Below are 26,309 nucleotides of genomic sequence, written 5' to 3' on the forward strand. Positions count from 1 at the left end.
GGCTCCAAGGTTCTGAGTCTGTAACCATCTTACATCATTGAACAAAGATGTGGTTCTCTTGGCACAGCATTTCATGAAAAGCACCTCTCTTTGAAAACCTGTGCCATGTCAGGAGGGTGAATGGAAATAGGGAATTGATAAAGAATCTTTTCTGTAGCATTTGGAAAATTGTTAGCTCTGCAGATAGTGACATAAAATGGAGTCCTGACTCCAGATAAAATCTCAAGTAATGAGGATATGGGTTACCAGAGTGGTAGAGTTCTACTACATAACAAGAACCAAAATTAAGAGCAATGAAATGTTGGATCCCTGCTGAGGAGAGGTACAGAAGAAGGGAATGCGACAAAAACAATACAATTCAATTCAGGAAGAAAAGGCGGGGGGCACTGTAGCTTAGAGAAGCAGTAGCTCCAAAAGGTTACCAAAATTTCCACTCAGGCTTAAGGAAATATAGCCTATCAAATTCCAAAGCCCAGCACTCGGGGGGGTCTACCAAAGCCCAGGAGTATGCTGTCGCCTGTGGGGCACTCCTCTGGAGGGGCTGAAGGTTTAATGGCTGCCCTTGCTTCCTGGATTTCAGGTTTTGAGCCAGTAGAAACCCCAGGCACCAGCCTCAGTGTACCCAGAACAAGCCTCAGACAGCTCCCTGAGGGACTGCTCCACCAACAGTGTCCTGTGTTTGTGTGCCACTTACCCAAACTCCTACAATGATGTCCCCTAAAATGTGTACCCTCTGGAACCTGTAATTTCGGTCAATGAATCCTACAGCCACGGACTGTTTTGTGGAATGTTTACCTTCTGTCCTTAAGTGAAACCTGATGTCCTTTTCCTGATGACAAGGACTCTCCTTTACCCCTCAGGTGGAGTCTCCCCTCCCCCCAATTCCCACACACTCACTGGTCCTCCCACGACAGAAGCCAACGCTATCTGTAGTCAAGGACTCCACTCATGTTACAACTCCTCTTGTGAGACTTCTACCATTAAGCCTGAAAACCTTCTCTGCTGTCATCTACCAGCCTCCCACTGGGGCTCGCCCCTCACCAAGTAACTCTGGGGGACAGTCTTTCTCCCCATGCAAACCCTGCCACTGCCCTAGGGGTGTCTACTAGTTGTTCAGTATGCCGGCTCCTCTGTTTCTCAGCTCCCTCATTTCCCCACAAACTTTGCCTCTGCTTGATGTTAACCCCCAGGGCCAGGGTCAGAGCCTGGGTATCATTGTCATTTCTGAGCTAATCAACTCCCACTTTCCAGCTTATTCCCACAGGTGTACTCCCAGACTTGTTCAGCTGAATCAGCCCTTCATCCTTTGATCACTTCTCATGTATGTAAACACCTCCATCTTTACTTCCTTTAATAAATCCAGCATTTTGATCCCTTACTTTAACTTCTTTGCCAGTCCCCTCAATAACCCTGTTGCAGTAGCCTACAAAAACCCCAAAGCCTGATCAGTACACTGGCTTGATTTTCCTAGAATCACACCAGGTTGCTAAACAGTGGGAGAACAAAACTAACAGAACCCTGTAGATTCCCAGCACCTTAAACTCTGGATCTCCTACTTCTGCGAGCCTCTAGACACTGCCTGGAAATCCTTTTTAGAAAACCCTCTTCAAGGGGCTCTCCTACAGTCCACAGCAGCGACTTCAAGTCACGACTGTTCTCAAGCCTCTTCCCCAAATACCTCCCCTTAGCAAAGGGCCTCCGTCTCTTAGCTTCACAATGAGGGGTAGTTTTCATGGAATTCCCTGGGCTTCCTGGAACCAAATGTACCACCGTACCCCCATCTACAGGCGTTCTTCCATCCTTCCCTCCGTAGGCCTAAACTAACCCAGACCTTGTGCCCTGGACTCCACCCCTTTCTGCTTCTGAGGCACTTTTCTCCTTTATCTTCCACCTCTCCCTCCTCACTTATGAGTAAGGAGGAAGTGAACACTTGGGTCTCTTCTTACAATCAAGAGCAACAAAAGCCCTCTGATGGCATCCTCCCTACCAGCTACCGTGCTCCTCACTCTTCCTTCCCTGCTCTGCCTTCACTTACTTTTTCCACCCCATTTACTCCTGTCAGCCCCCACTACCCATGGCAGACTAGGGTCATCTCCCACCTTGTCAAATGGTCCTCCAGTTTTGATCCACAAATGCTATCACCAAGTCACAGGGACACTTTTTAGCTATCACAACACTGGGTCACTGCATATAGCATTGGATAGTATGGCCCACAGGCCTTCCCGGCTGCCACAGCCCTGCACTCTGTAGGGTTTCTCGTTGCCCCGACACTTCTTTAAGGATCCTTTGGAAGCTCCACTGTCCCAATTAGTCCTTCATTATTGGTATCTCCAATAATGGCATCTCCTGGCTCTCTTCCACTGCTTTCATTTTTTCTGTGGTACGGACTTCAAAATCCATATTCCATCTCTTTACGAGACACCTCCATTTGGATGATGCAAAATACTTTGTGCTCAAAAGGCACAAAACTGAGGGGTGCCTGGGTTGCTCAGTTGGTTAAGCATCCAACTTTAGCTCAGTCATGATCTCGCACTTCATTGGTTCAAACCCCACGTCGGGCTCTATGCTGACAGCTTGGAGCCTAGAGCCTGCTTCGGATTCCACGTCCCTTTCCCTCTGCCCCTCCCCCACTCATGCTCTGTGTGTCTTTCTCAAAAATAAACATTTAAAGAAATTAAAAAAAAAAAAAGCACAAAGCTGAACTTACCCTGTTATATGTACACAGTTGACCCTTGACAACACTGGCTTTGAACTGTGTGGGTCCACGCACATATGGAGTTTAGTTGACGAAACACTTTAAATATATTTTCCTCATGATTTTAACATTTTTTCTCCAGCTTACTTTTTTATAAAAATACAGCACATCATACACACAACACACAACATATGTGTAAACCGAGTTACCAGCAGGGCTTCTTCCTGGTCAACAGCAGGGTATTAGCAGTTAAGTTGGGGGGGGGGGTGGAAGTCAAAAGTTCTACGTGGATTTTTTTTTTTTTTTTTTTTTACTGTGCAGGGAGTCGGTGCCCTTTCACCCTGCATTCTTCAAGAGTCGACTTTACACGGTCACTGAAACTATCTCTACCCCTTCCCACATGTGTTTTCACAATGAATTGCCATTATTCACCTTGTTTCTCAGGTCATACAAGCAACACTCTTGCCCCCTTTCTCCTTTTCACACCCACATTCAGGGTGCCCTACTGATTCCATCCCCTAAATGTTAATTATATCTGTGTGTTGCCATTCACATTGCTTTCACCCCCAGCGAACCCCTAACAGCTAACATGAACTGAACTGGTCTCCTCACATCTGAGGTTTCCAAGAAATCAGAATTTCCAAAATCCTACATGATTCTTAAAATACTTCATTCTTTATTAGTAAAAAGTAGTAAAGAGTAGTAGTAAAGTTAGCAGTAAAGACTATCTTTTTTTTTTTTTTTTTAATTTTTTTAATCTTCATTTTTGAGAGAGAGAGAGAGACAGACTGCAAGCAGGGGAGGAAAAGAGAGAGGGAGACACAGAATCTGAAGCAGGCTCCAGAACCAACGCGGGGCTCGAACCCATGAACCGTGAGATCATGACCTGAGCTGATGTCGGAGGTTTAACCGACTGAGCCATCTAGGTGTCCCAAGAGTATCTTTTTACTACTTACCACGGATATCCAAATTTTGTTCAACAAGTAAGAAATGTCAAATTGAGGAGTATTTACAAAGGACTGTACCCTACATAGAATACTGAAACACTGGGAAACACCAGCAGATACTATGGTAACATTCACATAACTTCACATTCAGAATTTCCAGCAAAGCTACAGGACACCACTACAGAATCACGTGTAGACATGGACAACATATGTTTTTATTTCGAAAGACCCTGTTTTGACCTCACTTTGCACTTAACTGATTACGTTCTTCTCACCAGCTTATCTTGTAACTCCGGGAGAAGACCCAGCAGGCAAAGCATCCTGGAATGGGTACCAAAACCAGCCCCTCGAGCAAGGGGGACTGCCCAGACATGCCCATGCAATGCAGGACTGATCCCAAGACAATCCCACCTGACCTTTATTCTTTACTGCCCACTGGCACGCACCCACCACCCTTTGTTCCACGTTTTCCTTATTCAAACCTAGAAGTATTTTCAGCACTTGGAGACAGCCTCTGGGACACTAGCCTGTCTCCTGGTGTTGGCCTCCTGGAAACAAATCCCTTTCTTGTTTTACCACCACTCGTCTCCCTCTTTGGATTTTGTCAGAAGTGAGCGCCTGAACCCCACCGAGCCACGGGCTCTGGCACCCTTGGGCCTCAGTTACAACTTTGCTTCCAGAACTTATTTCTTAGAACACTGTTAGAACCTAGCTAACTGCCTACTCTAACAGGATACCTGTAGGCCAGCTGAGAGAAGTCATGGGCAGCTATCAGGAAAGTCAGAGGCCTGTTCTGGCAGCACTCCACAAGACTCTGGGTCAAACCACACAGACCCAAGGAGGCAGGAGCCCTGACCAGAAACCTAAGACCAAATACAGAAGAAAAGGCACAAAACTCTGCTTCTAATTAGAATCCTCGCCTGAGTACTGAATGTTCCACCTCCTAGTTAACAACTGTCAATGACAGATAGAAACCCAGCCCCCAGGGCAGGCACCTCCCTCCCGGCCCTCCCGCCCTCTAGCTCACCACTCTCACATCTCCAGACTATCTTTTTTGCTTTAATAAACTTTCCCGCTTTTGTAGCTCATCTGCTGTGTTACGTATCTGTCCTCGAATTCCGTGACACCTTTTGGGATGGGCTGTGTTGAGATCCCAGAGCCAGGGGCTCCCCAGTTCACCCAGCAATAACACCACTCAGAATTTACATAAAGTATACTGTGCATATAAACATTAATTTTTGCAAGAAGTCTCACCATTAGCAATAGACAGGACCGTAAACACACAACAGCTATAAGGAAAACAGATTAGACCCTTTGTCCCCCTATCCTAGAAATATTGGCCTTAACCTTCAACTGCAGGCCATTGTTTCCTTCTGTCACTTTCAACTTGACATCGGTAATTCCTTCCACCAATAACATCTCTATGTTGATTGTTAAGCTTTAATTCTTAAAGAATTATAGTACATTTTACCATTTTCTCAATGTCTCAGGGTTTGGAAAAACAAATCAGATAGCAAAGAAATCCTAGAAATGCCTGGTGCAAGGCTATCCCCACGGGGAAACACTACTCACATCCAGTCCCCTGGCCCCCATTCACTTCTACTGGTGAACTGCACATCACCTGGTAGGTCATCTTCTACATAAATCCTTTAAACTGCCCTTAAGACAAAGTCTGACTGACAGGAATAATGATGAAATTTTGAAGAAGCATTCACATCCATTTCACAGTTTTACATTTCCCATTAGATGACTTTCCACCAAGTAGCCTCGATATATAGGTAAGGATGGAAAGGGTAGATAAAGGGTCATTAGGATTATCAAATGCCAGGAATGTTTCTGGCATTCAAAATAGAATCCCAAGATAAAGATTAAGAACTAGTCTTTGCTGAAGGACCAGGAGGATTTTTACAATTCCTTTAGCATACCAAAAACAACTATTTTCTGGACAACTCAGATCATAGCTTTCTCTCCACTGCAAATATAATAATCCTTCCCCAACAGGGGTGGGACATAAAGTTTGTTGCTCTAGGACAGAAGAATGTGACTCAGCAGAATAAAATATGCATCGGGGACAGAGGACTGTGAGAAAGGCACAAATGAAGAGACATGGTGCTCCTGTTCATGAGCCCAGAAAGCGAGATAAATCAAGGATACACCAAGAACAGGCAAGTGGCATCCGGGATGACAGAGAAAGATATCCTAGCAACCACCTGCAAGGTGGCCACAAAGTAACAGTCACGGAGCACTACTTGTATGACACACGGAGAGACACGAGTTTGAGTTTGTCCCAAGGGTCAGCTACAAATGCTTCAGGAGCACTGGGAAGACAAGGGTCACTGAGGAATCAAAGGCTATAGACACACACAACAAGGCTCATCTTTATTTTTAAACACCAGCTTGGGGGAGACAGGGCAAAGAGAGTTGAGAGGCTCTGGAAGACCAATCATTTATCAAAAAGCTACAAGATCGAGAAACCAAAAGATTAATATTTATTTAGTCCTCCACACTCCAAGAAGGAGAAGGTGCTTGTTGAAATATCAGAGCCATTTTAGAAGATAAATTTTATTTCTCTGTACACCTGAGCATAATACATACAACCTTGCCACAGGTGCATTAGGATTTGGCTGCTATTTACCTTCCCTCACCCTTCCTGCCTGCAGGCCCTTGCCACCTGGACTGCCTCTCACCTCAGGACCTTGGCACATGCTGTATCTTCTCCCTTGAACACTTTTCTTCTCTATTTTCACCTGGTTAAGTTCTACACACTCTTTATAGATCACCTTAGAATCATTTATTCTAAGAAGCTAATCCTTCTAGGTCCATTTACAGGCCTCTCCTATGGGATCCCATGACACCCTGGGGTTCCATATTCTGGTACATATTTTGAAGTGTAGACTAGTCTATTAATCCTCTACACTAGTCTCAATGAGGCCAGGGATCCTGCCTAACACCACCTGCAAGGTACTTCACAGGACTCTGGGCATACACTGAACACTCAAACTGGTTGATTTAACCATAATACCCTATCATAGCGTGCATCTTGTAGGCTCAGGGTCACTCTTGGAGCTGATAAAATTGTCAGAGACCCTAAACCTTAAGACTAGATCTCAATTTCTCGGACTTTGAACTACGAGGTACTACTAGGTAAAACTACTCTTTTACCTACTCTTATGAAGACTCTTTCTAGAAAAAGATCTGGGAATTTATTTCTAGCAAGACCAAAAAGATTAGTGCTAAATAAATGACAGAGTTGTGCATACTCACAAGAAAAAGCTAAAAAAACTCACTCAAAGCTTACCTTTGCAATTAATGTCAGCAATTACTTGATTTCTTTCCATGGTTTCTAATAACTGTCGAACTTCTTTAGCATTGCCATTTCTGGCATGATGGAGAAGCTCCTGTTCTGCTTCAGTATTCATTTCTAGATTTAAAAATAATAATATTACTATTGAGTGATATAATTACCTTTCATATACTATCTGCTAATACAAAAAAAAATTCACTTTACAAGTAATAAGAACAATGTAAGAACTAAGTGAATCAGTTGCAGGGCCAGAACTTGACCTTCAGACTCCTTATCCTTTTTATTATTGAAAAAGTGCACTAAACATTTGGGCAAGTTTCTTAATCTCTCAAAGCCTCAGTTTCCTTATCTGCAAAATAACCAACCTCATGAGCTGTTTATCATATTAGACAGAATGCTCTTAAAGGCATGAAATATTTTGCGAATGGTTAACGCAAACATTATATAACTAGATATAAAATTAAAATGTGGTCATTACAATAAAAATATCATAAGGCTGAAACATTAACACATTTAAAACTTGTGCAAAACATCCTGAATAGGAAAAAATCAAATTACAGATAAAAATCCTGGAGTGACCATACTTACAATTCCTTTGTTTCCTCTTTCATATTTTACTAAGCTTCAAAATAAATGTAGAGCACTACAACCAAATTTAAGCCATTTGTCAAAATAAGTAGCAATTCACAAAATATAAATTTCTTTCTTACTAATAAATGCAAATAAAACAATTTTTTGCCTACAAATTTAAATAAAAAAGATTATACACCTGAAACTAATGCAACATTGCAGGTCAACTATAATTCAATTAAAAAAAAAAAAAGATGAAACATGCCTAATACTGTCATGGACAGGATATAAGCACCACTTGTCAATATCAAGTAAATTTCAAAATACACATACACTTGGGGGGAAGATTCTACTAAAATGACTAGAGTATGGAAACACCAGCAATCTGTCTGTCTCCCCACCTAGATAACAACTGTACTGGCAGAATCTGCCTGATATAACGGTTTTGGAACTCTAGGATCTTCTGAAGGCTTACAACCACCAGGGAAAGCTTGGAAGGGAACTGTGGTTAATTTATGTCAATTTAAGCTCTTAGCAAGGCAGCAGCTACCCATCTCCACCCCGAAATTCCCCCAGTGCATGCATTCTTGGAATGGCTTACAGGAACCAGGGTGAACAAAAAGATCCCCGTACTCCAAATATTGGAGAGCTGAGCTCTGATCACTGCTGCTTCTGATCAGAGATGCAGACAAGGAAGCAAGTAGACACACTTGCATGCACCATCTCTCACTGCTTTAAGCCCCTCCAGCAGGCTGAACTTCCAGGAGATTTAAAGGACCAGCATTCATTTTTGTCCCCCCCACCCCCCCCCGCCCTGCACCCGCCTTCATTTCTCCATTCTTCCCCCCACTCCCCCCGCCCCCACGTAACAGCCAGACACTAAAGACTAGGACACTGAAAAACAACAGCATTTATGGAGAAAATTAAAACATGACTGCTCACGACCACCAAAAGAAGACCTGAGAAGACCTTAAGTTTACAGCTAAGGCTGACCTCAGCACAGCCTACAATAATCCAAGAAAAATAACAACATATTAGAAAACTCGAGGAAGGAGGAGAATTTGCTATCTAGAGTTAGTATGTTAGATTCAAATGTCCAGTTTTCAATAATTAAAAAAGTTACAAGGCATACAAAGAAACAGAAAAGTAGAGCCCAAAGGGAAAAACAAATCAATAGAAACGGTCCCTGAAGATCTGATGGCAAATATACTAGACAAAGCCATCAAAAAGACATTCAAAGACCTAAAGGCAGAGATGGTGGAAGACAAAATGCATAAACAAAATGAAAATGTGAATAAAGACCAAAAAAAAAACCTAAAAAGAAACAAAGACAAAATTCTTGAACTGAAAAGTACAATAACAAAAAATTCACTTGAGAGATTCAAAAACTGATTTGTATAGGCAGAACACTCAGAAAACTTGAAAGATAGGACACAGAAATTACTGAGTCTGGGGAACAGAAAGAAAAAAGACTGAAAACCAAACATAGCTTAAGAGACCTGTAGGACACCAACAAATCAACATGCATCATGAAAGTCTTAGAAGTGGGAGAACGAGGGTTGAGCAATTGGAGAAATAATAGCTGAATACTTCCCAAATTTGAGGAAAAAACATGAATATAAACATCCAAGAAGGTCAATGAACTCTAAGTAAGGGGAACTCAAAGAGATATGCTACATAATCCAACTTTCAAAACAGAAAATCTTGATAGCAGGAAAGAAGCCAAATCATCACATACAAGGGATCCAGGGTAGGAAGACTGGCAGATTTCCCATCAGAAACTTTGGAGGACAGAGAGCAGTATGCAAATGTATTCAAAGTGCTGAAAGAAAAACTATCCTGTATCTGGCAAAACTGCCTTTCAAAAGTAAGAGAGAAATTAAGACATCCCAGAAAAATAAAAGCCGAGGCAGTTCATTACCACTAGACCTGCTTTTCAAGAAATGCTCAACAGAGTCTTACAAGGTAAAATAAAAACACCCTAGACAGTAACTCAAAGCTATGTGGAGAAATAAACATCTTGATAAAGGCAAACACATGCACAATTACAAAAGCTAGTGTTATTTTAACAATGGTTTATAGCTGTACTTCTTGTTTTCTACATGATTTAAGAGTAACGCATTTAAAGAAAAAAATATTGGATTAAAAATATAATGTTGTCTTCTAACTCCAAATCTTATTTTCTACATAATTTAAGGGACTAACACATTTAAAAGAATTATTTTTGTTTTGGGTACAGAGTGTACAAAGATGTAATTCTGTGACATCAGTAGCCAAAAGGGGTGGGAACAGAGCATAAAGGAGCAAGGGGTGTGTGTGTGTGTGTGTGTGTGTGTGTGTGTGTGTTATTTAAGTTAAACTAGTATAAACTCAAATTAGTGTTATAATTTTAGGATGATGAATGTAATCTCCATGGTAACCCTAATCCCCAAAAAATAACTACAGAATCTACAGAAAGGAGAATACTTTAAATATTTCAGTATTTAAAAAAATGAAATTTCAAGGAATTCTAAATAGCCAAAACGATCTTCAAAAAGGAGGCAATGCTGGAGGACTTACGCTTCTGGATTTCAAAACTTATAACAAAGCTAACGTCATCAAACACTGTGGTACTAGCATAAAGACAGACATACAGAACAGTGGAATAGAACAGGGAAGCCAAATAAACCCTTGTGTATATGGTCAATGATTCTTTACAAGACTGATGACATGATTCAACAGTCTTGTCAACAAATGGTGCTGGGAAAACTGAAAATCCACATGGAAAAGAACAAAGTTGAACTTTTACCTAACATCATATTTAAAAACTAATTCAAATTGGATCAAAGATCTAAATGCAAAACATAAAACAATGAAAGTCTTAGAAGAAAACACAGGGCAAATGCTTCATGACATTGGTTTTGGCAATGATTTCTTGGATAGAACAAAGGCATGGGTAACAAAAGAAAAAATAGACAAAGTGGACATTATAAGAATTTTTAAGTTCTGTGCATCAAAAGCCACCAGCAGAGTTAAAACACAAACCACAATATCAGAAAATATTTGCAAATCATATCTGATAAGGGATTAATAACCAAAATACACAGAGAACTCCTAAAACTCAAACAAAACCCAGTTCAAAAACAAAGTACTTGTATAGACATTTCTACAAATATACACATGGCCAATAAGGACATGAAAAGTTGTTTCCCATTACTGATCATTAGGAAAAGGCCAAACAAAACTACAATGAGCTACCATCTCACACCCAATAAGAAGACTACTATGGGGGAAAAAAAAACAAACAGAAAACAAGTGTTGTCAAGGATGTGGAGAAATTAGAATCCTGTGCACTGTTGGCAGGAATGTAAAATGGTACAGCCACTGTGTAAAACAGATTAGCGATTCCTCAAAAAATTAAAACCAGAACTACCCTATAATCTGGCAATTCCACTTCTGGGTATACACCCAAAAAAACTGAAAGTGGGGATCTCAAAGAGGTATTTGTACATCTGTGTTCAGAGCTGCATTACTCATAATAGCTAAAACATGGAAGCTATACAAGTGTCCACCAGGAGATGAACAGTTAAGCAAAATGTGGTATATAGGTACAATGGAGTATTTTTCAATCTTTAAAAAGAAAGACGTTTTTGCAATATGCTACATGAATGAACCATGAGGACATTATGCTAAGGGAAATAAGTCAGTCACAGAAAGACAAATACTGTATGATTCCACTTTTATGAAGTACTTTGAGCACAGTAGTCAAAAGAGAAAGAAAACGGAATGGTAGTGGCCAAGGGCTTGGGGGAGAGGAGAATGGGGATTTATTGGGTACAGAGTTTCAGTTTTATAAGAAAAGTTCTCACGATGGATGATGGTGATGGTAGCACATATTATTTATGTATTTAATACCACAAACATTTTTAAGATGGTAAATTATATCTTATGCATATTTTACAATTTAAAAAGTATTTAAAAAAATACACATACACCATTTCCTTTCCCAGGGCAATTCTACTTCTAGGAATCTATGCTATAGAAATACTTACAGAAGATTATTTCATAAGCACATTCATATTGATTGCTTTATTTACAGTAGTAAAAAAGGTATTAAGAAGTCCACGTCCATCAATAGGCAACTGGTTAAATAAATCCTCTAAGGCTAAAAGAAATGCTCTACAGACTAGAGGATGGAAGACCGTCGGAGGACGGTTTCAAAAAGTAGCAGCCTATGTACAGTGAACAGCATGACTTCCAGCTCTTTCTTAATCAGCATTCCTAATGCTGACAAGCCAGGCTCCACCCACTGGGAGGAGACTAAGCTGGTGACAATCCCTGAAGGATAACACATTCCAAGAGGACACCAGCAGCTCCCAACAAGAAGCTAAGCCAGATGAATCTTAGTAAAAATGGCAGTTAACAAGGCTCCCCTACTTTCTCAATTTCCACTCAGCTTTCAAGTTCCTCATTCTTAAATGCCAATAGCTAAGGGCGACAAGACATCTGAATAAAACCTCTAAAACATGAAAGAGTCTAAAAACCAAAGAGGGGGTAAAAAAAAGCAACTTGAAAAAAAGTTCAGAGAGTAAGTTAAATAAAACCTAATCTTTGGAGAATAACATTGTATTCTGAAACAAAACCAAGATACTATATTAAAATACAAAACTGCAGAAAAAATATATTTGAGTATTAAGAATAATAGCAAAAAATATCAAAGAAACCAGGAGCTAGTCCTTTTAAAAGATCAATCTTGGGGCACCTGGGTGGCTCAGTCAGTTAAGCGTCTGACTTCAGCTCAGGTCATGATCCCATGGTTGGTGGGTTCAAGCCCCACATCAGGCTCTGTGCTGACAGCTCAGAGCCTGGAGTCTGCTTTGGATTCTATGTCTCCCCCTCTCTGCCCCTTCCCCCACTTATGCTTTGTCTCTCTCAAAAACATTAAAAAAACAATTAAGGATCAATCTTTAGCAAGACTCAAAAAAAAAAAAAAAAAGATAACTCAAAATCAGAAAGAGGAGAAATAACATCACAAAATTACAAAGGATTGTAAGAAATTATTGTGAAAAATTAGTGCTAACATATTGGACAGAAGAAATGGATAAATTCCTAGAAACATGTAACCTCCCAAAACTGAATCAAGAAGAAACAAAAAATTTGAACAGACCAATTATCAGCAAGGAAATTGAATCAGTAATCAAAAAATTTCCCAAAGCAAAAGTCCAGGACCAGATGGCTTCATAGAATGAATTCTACCAAACATTTCAAGAAATGATAATCCCTATTCCCAAACTATTCCAAAAGATAAAAGAGTAAGGAAAGCTTCCAAGTTCATTCGATGAGGTCAGCATTACCCCAATACCAAAATCAGATAAAGACACTACAAAAAAAAAAAAAAAAAAGAGAGAGAGAGAGAGAACACTATAGGCCAATCTCTCTGGTGAATACAGATGCAAAAATCCTCAATGAAGTATTAGCAAACCAAATCCAACAATACATCAAAAAAAACCCAAAAAACAAAACACACACACACATCACAATCAAATGGGATTTACTCCTGGGATGCAAGGGTAGTTCAATATTCAGAAATCAATCAACATGATACATCAACAAGAGAAGTGATCATATGGTTTTTATTCTTTCACTATACGTAGAAAAAACATTTAACAAAGTATGACCCCCTTTCTTGACAAAAGTCCTCAACAAAGTAGGTTTAGAGGGAATACACCTCAACATAATAAAGGCCATATATGAAAAACCCACAGCCAACATCATAGTGGTGAAAAACAGAGCTTTTCTTCTCAGATCAGGAACAAGACAAGGATATCAACTCTTACCACTTTTATTCAACATAGTAGTGGAAGTCCTAGCAACAGCAATCAGACAATAAAAAGAAATAAGAGGCATCCAAATTTGTAAGGAGGTAAAACTTTCACTATTTGCAGATGATGTGATACTATATGTAAAAAACCCTAAAGACTCCACCAAAAAACTACCAGAACTTATAAATGAATTCAGCAAAATTGCAGGATACAAAATAAATATACAGAAATTCATTGAAATTCTATACACTAATAATGAAGTAGCAGAAAGTGAAATTAACAATCTCATTTACAATTTCAACAAGAATTTAAAAATATCTAGGAATGCACTTAACCAAGAACATGAAAGAGCTATAGTCTGAAAACTATAAAACACCGATGAAAGAAATTGAATCTAACAAAACCAAATGGAAAGATATTTCATGATCATGGGTTGGGAGAATACGGTTTTTTGTTGTTTTTTGTTTTTACTTAGAGAGAATCCTAAGCAGAGTGCAGAGTCCAACATAGGGCTCAATCCCGTGACCCCGGGATCATGACCTGTGCTGCCATCAAGAGTCAGATGCTCAACTGACTAAGCCACCCAGGCGCCCCAGGAGAGCAATGTTGTTAAAAGGACTACACTACCCAAGGCAGTCTACACATTTAATGCAACCCCTGTCAAAATACCAACAGCATTTTTCACAGAACTAAAACAAACATTCCTAAGATTTGTATGGAACCACAAAAGACTTCAACTAGCCAAAGCAATCTTGAAAAACAATAAAACCGGAGGTATCACAATCCTAAATTTCAACACATACTACCAAGCTGTAGTAATCAAAACAGTATGGTACAGGCAAAAAAACAGACACATAGATCAACAGAACACAATAGAGAGCCCAGAAATAAATCCACGGTTATGGTAAATTCATCTTCAACAAAGGAGACAGTAATAGGCAATGGGAAAAATACAGTCTCTAACAAATGATGTTGGGAAAACTGGACAGCTACATGCAAAAGAATGAAACTAGATCACTGTCTTATACCATACATAAAAATAAACTTGAAATGGATTAAAGATCTAAATGTGAGGTATGAAACCACAGAAATCATAGAAGAGAGCACAGGCAGTCATTTCTCAGACACTGGCCATGGAAACATTTTTCTAGATGTGTCTCCTGAGGCAAGGAAAAAAAAAAAAAAAAAGCAAAAACACACTATGGGACAATAACAAAATAAAAAGCTTCTGCACAGCAAAGGAAACAATCAACCAACAAAACTAAAAGGCAACCTACTGAATGGGAGAAGATATTTACAAGTGACACATCCAATAAAAGGTTAGTATCCAAAATATATAAAAAACTTAGAGACTCCTGGCTGGCTCATTTGGAGTACACTGTAACTCTTGATCTTGCAGTCATGAGTTCGAGCCCCACAATGGGTGTAAAGATTATTAAAAGATATGTTATATATTATACATATTATAAAAAACTTAATATAACACCAAAAAAATAACCCAATTAAAAAATGGGCAGAAGATATGAACAGACATTTCTCCAAAGAAGATATACAGATGGCCAATGGACAAATCAAAAGATGCTCAACATAATCCATCATCAGGGAAATGAAAATCAAAACTACAATGAGATACCACCTCACACCTGTCAGAACAGCGAAAATTAATAACACAAGAAACAGCAAGTGTTGGCGAGGATGTGGGGAAAGAGGAACCTTTTACATTGTTGGTGGAAATGCAAACTGGCACAGCCACTGTGGAAAACAGTATGGAGGTTCCTCAAAAAACTAAAAATAGAACCACCCTAGGGGTGCCTGGGTGGCTCAGTCAGTTAAGCATCCGACTTCATTTCAGGTCATGATCTCACGGTTCGTGGATTCAATCCCCACATCAGGCTCTGTGCTGACAACTCAGAGCCTGGAGCTTACTTCAGATTCTGTGTCTCCCTCTCTCTCTGTCCCTCCCCTGCTTGTGCTCAGTCTCTCTCAAAAATGAATAAACATTTTTCAAAAAATAGAACTACCCTACATTCCAGGAATAGCACTACTGGGTATTCACCCCCAAAAAACTGAAAACACTAATTCAAAGGGATACATGTACCCCTATGTTTACTGCAACATTATTTACAACAGCCAAACTTTGGAAGCAGCTCAAAGGTCCCTTAATAGATGAATGGATAAAGAAGATGTGCGTATACACTACCCATCCACATGATGGAATATTATTCCGCCATAAAAAATGAAATCTTGCCATTTGCAACAACACGGATGGAGCTAGAGTATGATACTAAAAATAAGTCAGAGAAGGACAAATACCATATAACTCATGTGGAATTTAAGAAACAAAACAAATGAGCAAAGGGGGGAAAACGAGAGACACAAAGAAACAGTGTTCTGCCTATAAAGAACAAATTGATGGTTACCAGAGGGAAGGTGCATAAGGGAAAGGGGGAAATCAGGGATGGAGATTAAAAAATACACTTATCATGACGAACAAAATAAAATGATAAAAATAAAAATAAACCTTACCCACTTAAACAGTCCACAGTAATATATTAACCACAACAGTTGCTCATAAATGCTGGGACTGGGATTAAAATGTACCTAACAAATGTTTATTAATACCTACCAAAGATGGGCTGCCTGCAGGAGGCACTGGAGGTACAGTGATGACGACACAGTCTCTGCCTCTGAGAAACAGGCCAACCATCAGACCAACATGTGCCATGAACAGTAACGTGTTCAAGGGACAGGCCAACCATCAGCCCAACATGTGCCACGAACAGTAATGTGTTCAAGGGACAGGCCAACCATCAGACCAACATGTGCCACGAACAGTAACGTGTTCAAGGGACAGGCCAACCACCAGACCAACATGTGCCACAAACAGTAACGTGTGCAAGGGACAGGCCAACCACCAGACCAACATGTGCCACGAACAGTAACGTGTGCAAGGGACAGGCCAACCACCCGAGCAGCATGTGCCACAAATAGTAACATGTCCAAGGGACAGCAGCTGTTCAGGAGAAAGCCTGGTGCGTTCTTCGTCTGCATCAGTTATAGAAGGAATCACAGAGAAGGTGACGTTTAAGCTGGAGCCTGAAGAATGACAAGTTCTTTGGGGCGCCTGGGTGGCTCAGTCGGTTAAGCGACTGACTTCAGCTCAGGTCGTGATCTCACGATTCATGAGTGCGAGCCCTGCATCGGGCTCTGTGCTGACAGCTCAGGGCCTGAAGCCTGCTTCAGATTCTGTGTCTCCCCCTCTCTCTCCTCATGCTCTGTCTCTGCCTGTCAGTAATAATAAATAAACGTTAAAAAAAAAAAAAAAAAAGAATGACAAGTTCTCTAAGACCAGCAGCGTGAAGAAAGTTGCTAATGTGGACAACCCTGGGTGAAGTTGTGTGAGCCCATGCTGGCCATGGGGAGTCTGAGATTCCTGTGGGAACTGGAGAAGGATATGTCCAGAGAGCAGCATGAGGAGAAGCACGCAGTTGTAGGCTAGAATTCACACAGCAGGACTTTCAGCCAAGCAGTGGTCATTAAAGTCACAGGAGTAAATGAGATCCCTCACCTAGAGGAGACCAACATTTAAGGGGAAGGAGGCCTGTGACTACAATCTAGCAGAGAAGGACTAAGGTTGGAAAAGGGGACAGAAAAGGGTGACAGCACCGAAACCAAGAGAAGACCGAGTTTCAAAGGGGCCAGATGGGTGTGAAATGGTAAAGGAAGCACAGGACCAGGTGTGAAATCACTGGTTGGTCTGGTGAATCGGAGGTCACTGATGAGCTCAAGGGTACATCCAGTGGAAATGACACAGGCAAAAGCAGATGTAGGTACACTGAGGACTGAATGAGGGATGCTAAGGAGAGAGGACACCAGACTCCTTTAGAGGAACTTTGTTCTGAGGAGCTAGTGTTAGCTCCAGAGTTAGGATAGCTGGGCACGTGTTTACAGGCTGTGAGGCAAGGGCCAGAAACAGGAAAAGCTTGATGTATAAGAGAAAGGAGGGGTGCCGGACTGAAAAGATCCTAGAGGTGCCTAAAGTAAGTGGATGAACAGCCTAAGAGAAGGGAGCATGGCACTGAGGCCAGGGGCAGGGGGATGGTACTTGAGGGGCCGGTGGGCAAAGCTAGGCAGCCCAGGAAGATCTCCTGTCCTATGGCCACCAATTTCCTCAGCACAGAAACAGATTCTTAGGTATCTTAACAGGGGAGCGAACTCTTACTATAAGACAGGATGGGTGGGTGGGGAGGTGTAGTAGAGGTAAATAAAATACAGATTATTTTGAAGGGAACCAGGCCAGTTAAATCTCACCAAAACCGGGAGAAAAAAAAAAAAAAATCTCTTGTTGCTCTCTGCTTAACTCCCATAGATTTTAATGCAGGTGCCTGTTTGATTAAAAAACATTCTTAAAGCAATTTGGACATTCTGTCATTTACAAAGCAATTTTAACACCACATCCATCAAAACGAATTAGTCTATCAGCAGGCCAAGCCAATTCCAAAGGTTCGCAGACTGTAACATTTAGGACTTAAGTAGTATCCTTAAGGATAAATCCAAAATGCATTTTCCTTACATTGCTCTTGTAAACTTCTATTACCCTAGAAAGGAGTAGCAGGAGTAGGAAGGGGATTGACACTTTGTCCTATCTCCCTATAGAAACAAGTCTATAAAATCACATAAACATTTAAATATACATGTTTTTTAAGGTTTATTTTGAGAAAGAGCACAAGCAGGGGAGGGGCGGAGAAAGAGGGAGAGAGAGAGAATCCCAAGCAGGCCCCACGCTGTCAGCAGAGAGCCTGATGTGGGGCTCAAACCCATGAAGCTGTGAGATCATGACCTGAGCTGAAACCAAGAGTCAGAGGCTTAGAGCCACCCAAGCATCCCCGAATCACATATACATTTAAAACTTACATCCGTGAACAAATCATTGCATGTTAGGAGCAGAAAACAGTACGAATATATTTTAGCAAGATAATTTCTCAGTGGCTCTAACACAAAAGTTAGCACAACTCCAAAAATACCTGTAATTTAAAAACTCAGCAAACTTCCTAAAATGCTAGCAGTGTGGCCACCATATTAATCTTTATGTTCCTTCCAACTAAGCTACAAAGAAACTGTTCCAAACCAAGGCATAAAACCATTCACGGCAACTTCTTTCTCCATTCAAAAATCACAACTCAGAGTCCACTGCTGAGGATGAAGACCTGAACTTTAGAACATCCACCAGGATCTTAAACCATGTGCCTTCGGCGGGCATCCAGGTAGTCAGCACGGGCTGGGAAGGTGTCCGGCGTGACATGCCCAAGAAGCTGTGGCTCCCCTACCAGCACCAGGGCCACCCTCACCTTCCCTAGCACTTGTGTCCCACAAGGAGATGAAGCAGCAAACGTTTCATTGAGGGCCGACAACATTCCAGGAATACTTGTCCTGAGCTTTGCTGGCTCATTAATGAGTCAAACCAGGCCTTATACTAGGGAGAACTTATAAATACTGTAGGGACAAGGGGCGCCTGGGTGGCTTGGTCGGTTAAGCGTCCGACTTCGGCTCAGGTCGTGATCTCACGGTCCGTGAGTTCAAGCCCCGAGTCGGGCTCTGTGCTGACAGCTCAGAGCCTGGAGCCTGTTTCAGATTCTGTGTCTCCCTCTCTCTCTGCTCCTCCCCTGTTCATGCTCTGTCTCTGTCTCAAAAATAAACGTTAAAAAAGAAAAAAATTTAAAAAAAATACTGTAGGGACAAGTATACAAATCAATTACTATCCACCGCTCTCAAGAAGTCTGACTTGCCCTCTTCATTCCCAACCTCAACTAGATCCCTCACCATGTTTAGCACACATCAGTCTGCAAGTACTCATGTGGTCATTTCTTTGGCTCTCCTTACACTGCACTCCCTGTAAACTTGAATGGGACAAGGGTCTCATGTCTATTATGTTCCCCATCATATTCCTAGGACCTAACAATGTGCCTAGAACACAGCAGGTAATCAAACGTTAAATAGATAGATGGGCAGATGAATGGATGTGGATTCAGCTCTGAGAACAAAGCAATCATGCCTCCCTATAGGAAGGCCTAAAAGCAATGCCTTTAAGTGGTACACCTTTATCTAATAGCAATTAATGAAGGTTCTTTTTAATTTTTTTAATCCTTATTTATTTTTGAGAGTGAGTGAGTGGGGTAGGAACAGAGAGAGAGGGGGACACAGAATCCAAAGCAGGTTCCAAGTTCCAAGCCATCAGCACAGAGCCCAACGCAGGCTCGAACTTATGAACTGCGAGATCATGACCTGAGCCAAAGTCAGACACTTAACTGACTGAGCCACCCAGGTGCCCCTAAGGAAGGCTTTTTCTTATAGATCACAGAAAAAGAGACCTTTAAAAAAATCTAGGATTACTGAGGATTACTATTATTTAACTTGATGCATCTCTAATTTATAAATAAGCTGATATCTATGATTAATAGTTGACTTTGGAAGAAAAACAAAATAAAAGAATCCAAATTCACGTGCTGAACAGATTTTTAAAACAAACATTCTTTGGAATCATAAGCTTATTTCAGAAAAGGGCTTGGTCCCTGATGTGTAAGAGAAAGAAAAAGACAAGCAATTCCTTAATGCAGCTGATCAGAATGGATCTGAGCCACAGCCTATCAGTATTGTATTTTTCATCACCACTCTGTGGATATTTTCAACTGCTCTTTCCACATTCATGCAATTCCAAGCTTTCTTTTTAAGATTAATGAGATTTTTAATGACCAAGAGAATGTTTTCAAGGCACTACCTAGACAACAGTTTGAGCTTCAAAAGCTGGGAGGCTACAGACTATTTTGCCTTGTTTCCTCACCTCCCAGGTCCACTGAGGAAGCTAGGCTTCTAAATTATTTTGTTTTATAAACACTGTAAATCACCTAATTAGACTGGTCCCCATACTTGATAGTCTGTGCCACTAAATGCCCACTCAATACAGCAAATAAATTCTGTAGCCCTTACAACTCTGAGATCCTGGCAAAGACCCTAAAAGTTGGAGCCTAAAGGACAGTCATAACTTGCTAAATTTGGCTGGAGATCTATCAAGTTGAATTGCTACTTTTCCTTAGTATTTAAGTTTAAGGTCTACAGAATCGATGTAGAAAATTGCTGGAGAAATCAAAGATAATGAAGTTTGAGGTGCCTGACTGGCTCAGCTGATTAGGCTTCCAACTCTTGATTTTGGCTCAGGTCATGGTCTCATAGATCATGAGTTCAAGCCCCACATCACGCTCCATGCTGACCGTGTGAAGCCTGCTTGGGATTCTCTCTCTCCCTCTCTCTCTCACTGCCCCTCCCCTGCTTGCGCTCTCTCTCTCAAAATAAACAAAAAAAAAATAAAAACAAAGATAATCAAGTTCAACAATCAGAGCTTATTCACCTGAGTATCATAAACTCAAAATATTGTCTTCGAGTTCTTAATGGTATTTAAAAAGTTAATATTCCAAGACATCCATGCTAACTTTATTCAATAATACACATAATATTTAACTGGGTATTATAAAATGTCAGGAAAGTATAGCAGTTTCTCAAAAACTAAGAGTTACCATATGACCCACAATATACCCAAAAGCATTAGAGCAGGGACTCAAACAGATAATTGCTCACCCATGTTCATAGCATCATTCTTCACAATAGCCAAGAGGTGGAAGCAATCTAAGTGTCCAGTGACAGGTGAATAGAAAAAGTGTGGCATATACATACAATGGATTATTCAGCCTTGAAAATGAAGCAAATTCTGACACATGCTACATGGATGAAACTTGCACACATTATGCTAAGTGAAACTAGACACAAAAGGACAAATATTATATGATTCCATTTATATGAGGTACCTAGAATAGACAAATTCAGAGAGAAAACAGGATAGTGATTACTAAGAGCTGGAGGAGGGAGTGGGTAGTATTTAATGGTTACACAGTTTCTGTTTGGGATGTTGAAATAATCCTAGAGATGGGCAGTGGCAATGGTTGCACAATGATGTAAGTTACTTAATGCCTCTGAATAGTATATTTAAAAATGGTTAAAAGGGTAATTTTGTCATGTATATTTTACAATAAAAGAAATTCAGGAAGCATCTGAAATATGGTTCTTACAATTGTCAAATAGCTTTTGTACTATTAAAGTCAAAAGGAACCTAATTATTCAAAATTGACTACATATTCTGATTATTTAAAAAATTCTCAGGGGTGCCTGGGTGGCTCAGTTGAGCGTCTGACTTCAGCTCAGGTCACAATCCCACAATTTGTGGGTTCAAGCCCTGTGTCGGGTTCTGTGCTGACAGCTCAGAGCCTGAAGCCTGTTTCGGATTCTGTGTCTCCCTCTCTGCCCCTCCCCTGCTCGTGCTCTCAAAAATAAACATTAAAAAAAAATTAAAACTTTTCAGATACTGCTTTTATGCCTGGTATTATTACAACAATATTTGAAACACACCGTATGCTAGGAATTTGAATAATGAGAAACATTAAATGTAATTATGAACATATTTTACAAAATCTAACATAAAAATCTGTAGTGCACTTAGCACTGCTTTCCAATGTAGCTAGCTGCTTGGTGGTATGAGTTATTTTTTCCCATTATTCTTCTAATGTGAGGGAAATATTAAAAATTGAACTATGTAAAAAACATGGCAATAGCAAGAAAATAAATTTTGTCCTCATTCTAACTCCTAGCAGTGATTTCTCTAACACGATCATATTCCTACATGTACGTATGTACATATATACACATATAAATGTATGTATACAACTATAAATTTGGGATAACAATTACACAAATACATTGTTTTAGAAACTCAACAGTGGTAGATTCATATTTAACCTAATGCTGATTTTAGAAATGAAAAAAAACCGGAAAGTACAGAGGTAAAGTTATTTGCCAATAAAGCCAAAACCAGAATCTAGAACTTCTAATCAAGGCACATTACGTTATTAGAGCTATACATTTCATAAAACTCGATTTGGCCTCTAAAACTAAAGGCCATTGATTCTAGTTATTGTTCCTGTGTGAACATTAAGAAAGTTAAATCTGATTTATGCCTTAATCCTCTCATTTTTAGAAGCCTTATTCACTAACTAAAAGGAGGTAGCCAAAACATGGCAATTTAAGGAAAACAAATTATCAAGTCTATTTTAGGAGGCACTCACTTCTTTCTTTCAAAAAGGTAAAGTTCAATTAAAAGTTACTTAATTTTTAATTCAATGAAACTTTATAAATTCCTTCCAATAAGACTTTGTGCACTGATAAACAGCCTTCTGTCCTTGGGAGGAGAAATGATAGAGCAGTAGCTAAAATTGTAGTAACACTACAGTTTGTAAACTGTAGTGACATTTGACATATTTATACCACCTTCTCTATTCATGCTTGTTATACACCCACATGGACTTAGATGCTATTCCACCATAGAAGAACAATCCCACTTCCTGTGTATTTATTTTACCTTTATTTGGTTGAAAGTGTTAATCGAAATTTGTGAGAATTATGTAAGCTTCTCGGCCTTGCTTTATGAAATCGTTTAAGCTAACCTTAGGTTGCTACACATTTTATGTGCTTCAATGACCAAGAACCCTTAGATGCAACCCTGATTTGCATTTGAACTGGATAGATTCTTAGAACTGTTAACTACTGTTTCAAACAGTTTGGATCTGTAGAAGCAAAGGGCGGACAAGTCCACACATTAGACAAATCCAGTTTTGGATAGTAAAAATACTCTAACAATGAGCTTAATTGTTACCTTTTAATGATAAAATTCCTTAAATTTGAGATAAAATGTATTTAAATGTTTTCCACTTTTATTATTTCACATTTGAAAATTATCTTCCAAACTTAAATTATGTATATATAATACTGACCTGTTATCTACCATATAGTCAGAAGTTTCTCTTTAAAGAAAAACTTTAAATAACAAAGTGAAAACATGTGGTTACTTTCCACTGTCACATGATAGGAAAATGGACAAAGACTGTTTTCACTACATAGTAATTTCCTATTTGCTGGCTGATATGTACAAGAACTCACAGCCAGTGACCTAGCAGTTCCTCTTACTAAAAGCGTAAAAATTGTATGGTGACAGATGGTAACTACACTTATTGTGGTAAGCATAACTTAATATACAGAATTGTGCAATAACTATGCTGTACACCTGAAACTGATCATTATACGTCAACTATACTTCAAGGAAAAAGCTTTAAAACTACTTCTAATACTTGCCCACCTTATTAGTGGTTGAGATCAGGTAAGTGAGGGAAAATCCAACATTTCTAGGGATCAAGAGCATCCTAAAAGATACTTCTATGGCATCGTGATCATCAATATAAACTGCACAGACTGCATCTTTTCTTTTCTATCACTTCATTAATGAATTCTGGCAAGACTGGTATAAGCTGGTGACTACACTGCTAACACCTGCCCTCTTTCTGGGAACTGGAAAGAACTTACTAGTCATCAATAAAGTTCTGATTACCACTAGACTTGGCTTGAAAGAACTGACAAGGTTCCTAACCCCTTCACATTTCTCATGTGCACTTGCTACCTCATTCTTTCCTTTCCTTTCCTTAAGCTGATTTCTACCTTCTACTACTTTTCTCAGTGAATACATGGAATGTACAAAACCTCAGCTTTTTAGTGAGGTCAAGAGGTAAGAAAGGGCCACAGAGTTCCAACCTGAAAAGATTATGATTAAATATACAGATGTTTCTGTAAGTTCAATAAAGCCACAAGAAGAAAAGTTTTAATTTATCTAACAGACACTGCGCCATGTTATCCCTCAAAACCAAAATAAAACAAAACCAGCTGTATTCTCCTACCTACTTGTTGATTCTAAACAAGTATTCCCCTTTGTCCTAAGGGCAGAGTGGGGGGAGCGGTGCTTTTGTAGAAACATCCAGCTGCTCTGAATTACAGGTGTTAAGTACGCTTGAATAATACCGCCAAGACCGAAGGGCCTCCAGAGACCAGGATTAGCCACCCGCCATAAATTTCCACTGACAAGATTCTGCTGAGATATTTAGCAAGTGTCATCTGACAAACTGACCTTGGCAGAAGACGACACAGAATTACAGCAACTGATTCAGATAAATCTACTCAACTTGCGGCAGTTACCTCCTGTTTTGAATATCAAATTTCAGTGCTGCCAGGGAGAAAATAAAAAGGTGATAAAATTTAAAACTGTTACTGACACTTTTCTTTTTTGTCTCCTGTAGATTGTAGATAGAGCCCCTAGATTAGAACTAGGGGATGCAGACAAGGTGGATTTTGTAACCATCCTGTAATTATCACAGAGATCTTTAAAATTTTCAGCTGCGGGATGCAGAAATTATACCTACAATACTGGCTGCATGAAATTTGTTGTTCTCAGGGTTAGAACGCAAACATTGCTAGCCCTCAAAATAAATCGACAAATTTTCCAACTGCTTAGTAAAGAGGTGAGGATATTCCGAACTCTATCAAGAATGCAACAACTACAATACTAATGATTCAGGGAAAACGCATCACTGATTTTAGGCATTACCAACAACTATCCACAAGAGCCTAGTAACTAAATGTGCTAAATTCGAGCAGTCTCCACTTAATATCACATTGCCAGCAATTCAACTTCACAATAGTCTGCACAAAGCAACGACTTTGACAACGAAAAACTAATATTAACTAAATCAGAATAACCCCTTTAACGCCTTTTGCCAATCAATAGGGCCACCAGGCAAATGAATCATTGTTTCTACTGTGCAGCTGCAATCTTTCATACTGTCTATCCCTTTGATAGTCTTCCATGCTGGTCGAAGTGACCACGAGGTACACTGAGAGAATGGTCACATGGACAGCTCGTGACTTCCACTGAGAATCAATCCTCTCCTCATGGTAGTAGGAAACTAAAAGTTATGATGCACACATCAGAGTACCGAGAAAGCACACGGCTGATGACTTGGTAAGGAACGCATGTAGCACTAGCACAAGTCGTTGCACCCCGAGGGGGAGTGCAACAAACGCCAGCATCTCGCTACTTTTAACAACTGAGTTCGTTGCAGCATTGGAGAGCCGGCGGCCACACGGTAGCCGAGCCGGGGGTGGGAGCCCAGCATCGCCACGACTCAGTCCTCGGAGACGCGCGCGCGACGCCCGCGCACCCCCCACCAGGGGAGGACAGATCTTCCCCGCGCACCAGGCAGGGGGGAACGCGCTCGCACAGGAACCGGGCACGGAAACTGACCTACGCGGTCACCCGGGCTCCCAGAGCTCCCGGGGTGGGGGCCACGACCGCAGGCTTCCCCACGTCGATGAAGCGGCCGTCACCGACTCTGGCTGGCACTACCGGAGGACTCGCGGCCCCGCGGAAGGACTGTCTCCCGAGTCCCGGAGCCCGGAACGGGGCGGAACGCGAGACAGTCAAGCGCCACTCTGCGAGGTGACACCGCCCCTCCCCGCCGCCCGCGTCAGGAGCGCGCGCGCGCGCGCCGGGTTTATTTGCGCGGGGCCCGTGCAGCACGTGACCGGCGCGCTGGCCTCTAAGCGTGCGGGTAGCACGCCGAGGCCCCGCCCCCGCAGGCCCCGGGCCCAGGCTTTGCCAAGGGCTGCCGGGAGTTGCAGAGGCTCGTGCTTTTCTCCCCAAACCCCTGACTCAGAAGAAAGGGTGGGCCTGATACTTACGAGCTGTGGCGGGGAGAGAAATGGCCCCCTCCCCGGCCGAAGTGAATATAAATACTGGGTTCAGGCTCTGGAAATTTGTCAGTAAACAAATACATCACACAGCTGCCCACGTTTTTTCTTTCCTTGACTTTACCCGAGGGAACTTAATTGGCTTTGTGAATTGGCTACACCTCTTTTTCTTTTCACGTGTCAAAGGATGGGCTTAAAATGCCATACAGGTGTAACTGTTACAAGATAAATACCAGCGAAGGATGCTTAAAGAGATGAGGATTTACAAAGTTTCCCTCATCTCCCCTCACCCCGTCCCCGCATCAAAAAATCTTTCATGA

At 40.8% G+C, this 26,309-nt stretch overlaps 1 protein-coding gene across 3 annotated transcripts in view; it reads right to left on the reverse strand.

The window, feature by feature from the left end:
* Positions 1-25,795, reverse strand: part of OSBPL1A (oxysterol binding protein like 1A) — a 246,851-nt gene extending 221,056 nt beyond the window's left edge. The window contains exons 1-2 of one of the 3 annotated variants that reach the window (XR_006707209.1): positions 25,544-25,762; positions 6,941-7,063 (exon numbers count right to left, since the gene is read on the reverse strand). Coding sequence is in view for 2 of the 3 variants with exons in the window: in XM_045456885.1 (XP_045312841.1) it covers positions 6,941-7,061 (121 nt within the window). In the remaining variant the exon portion in view is untranslated. Of the gene's footprint in view, positions 1-6,940; positions 7,064-25,543 lie in introns of all 3 variants that reach the window. The other 2 variants (XM_045456885.1, XM_045456886.1) reach the window with 2 other exon arrangements.
* Between the last annotated feature and the right edge of the window lie 514 nt (positions 25,796-26,309).

This window comes from Leopardus geoffroyi, chromosome D3 (genome assembly GCF_018350155.1).
Source record: "Leopardus geoffroyi isolate Oge1 chromosome D3, O.geoffroyi_Oge1_pat1.0, whole genome shotgun sequence".
NCBI classification, from domain to species: domain Eukaryota; kingdom Metazoa; phylum Chordata; class Mammalia; order Carnivora; family Felidae; genus Leopardus; species Leopardus geoffroyi.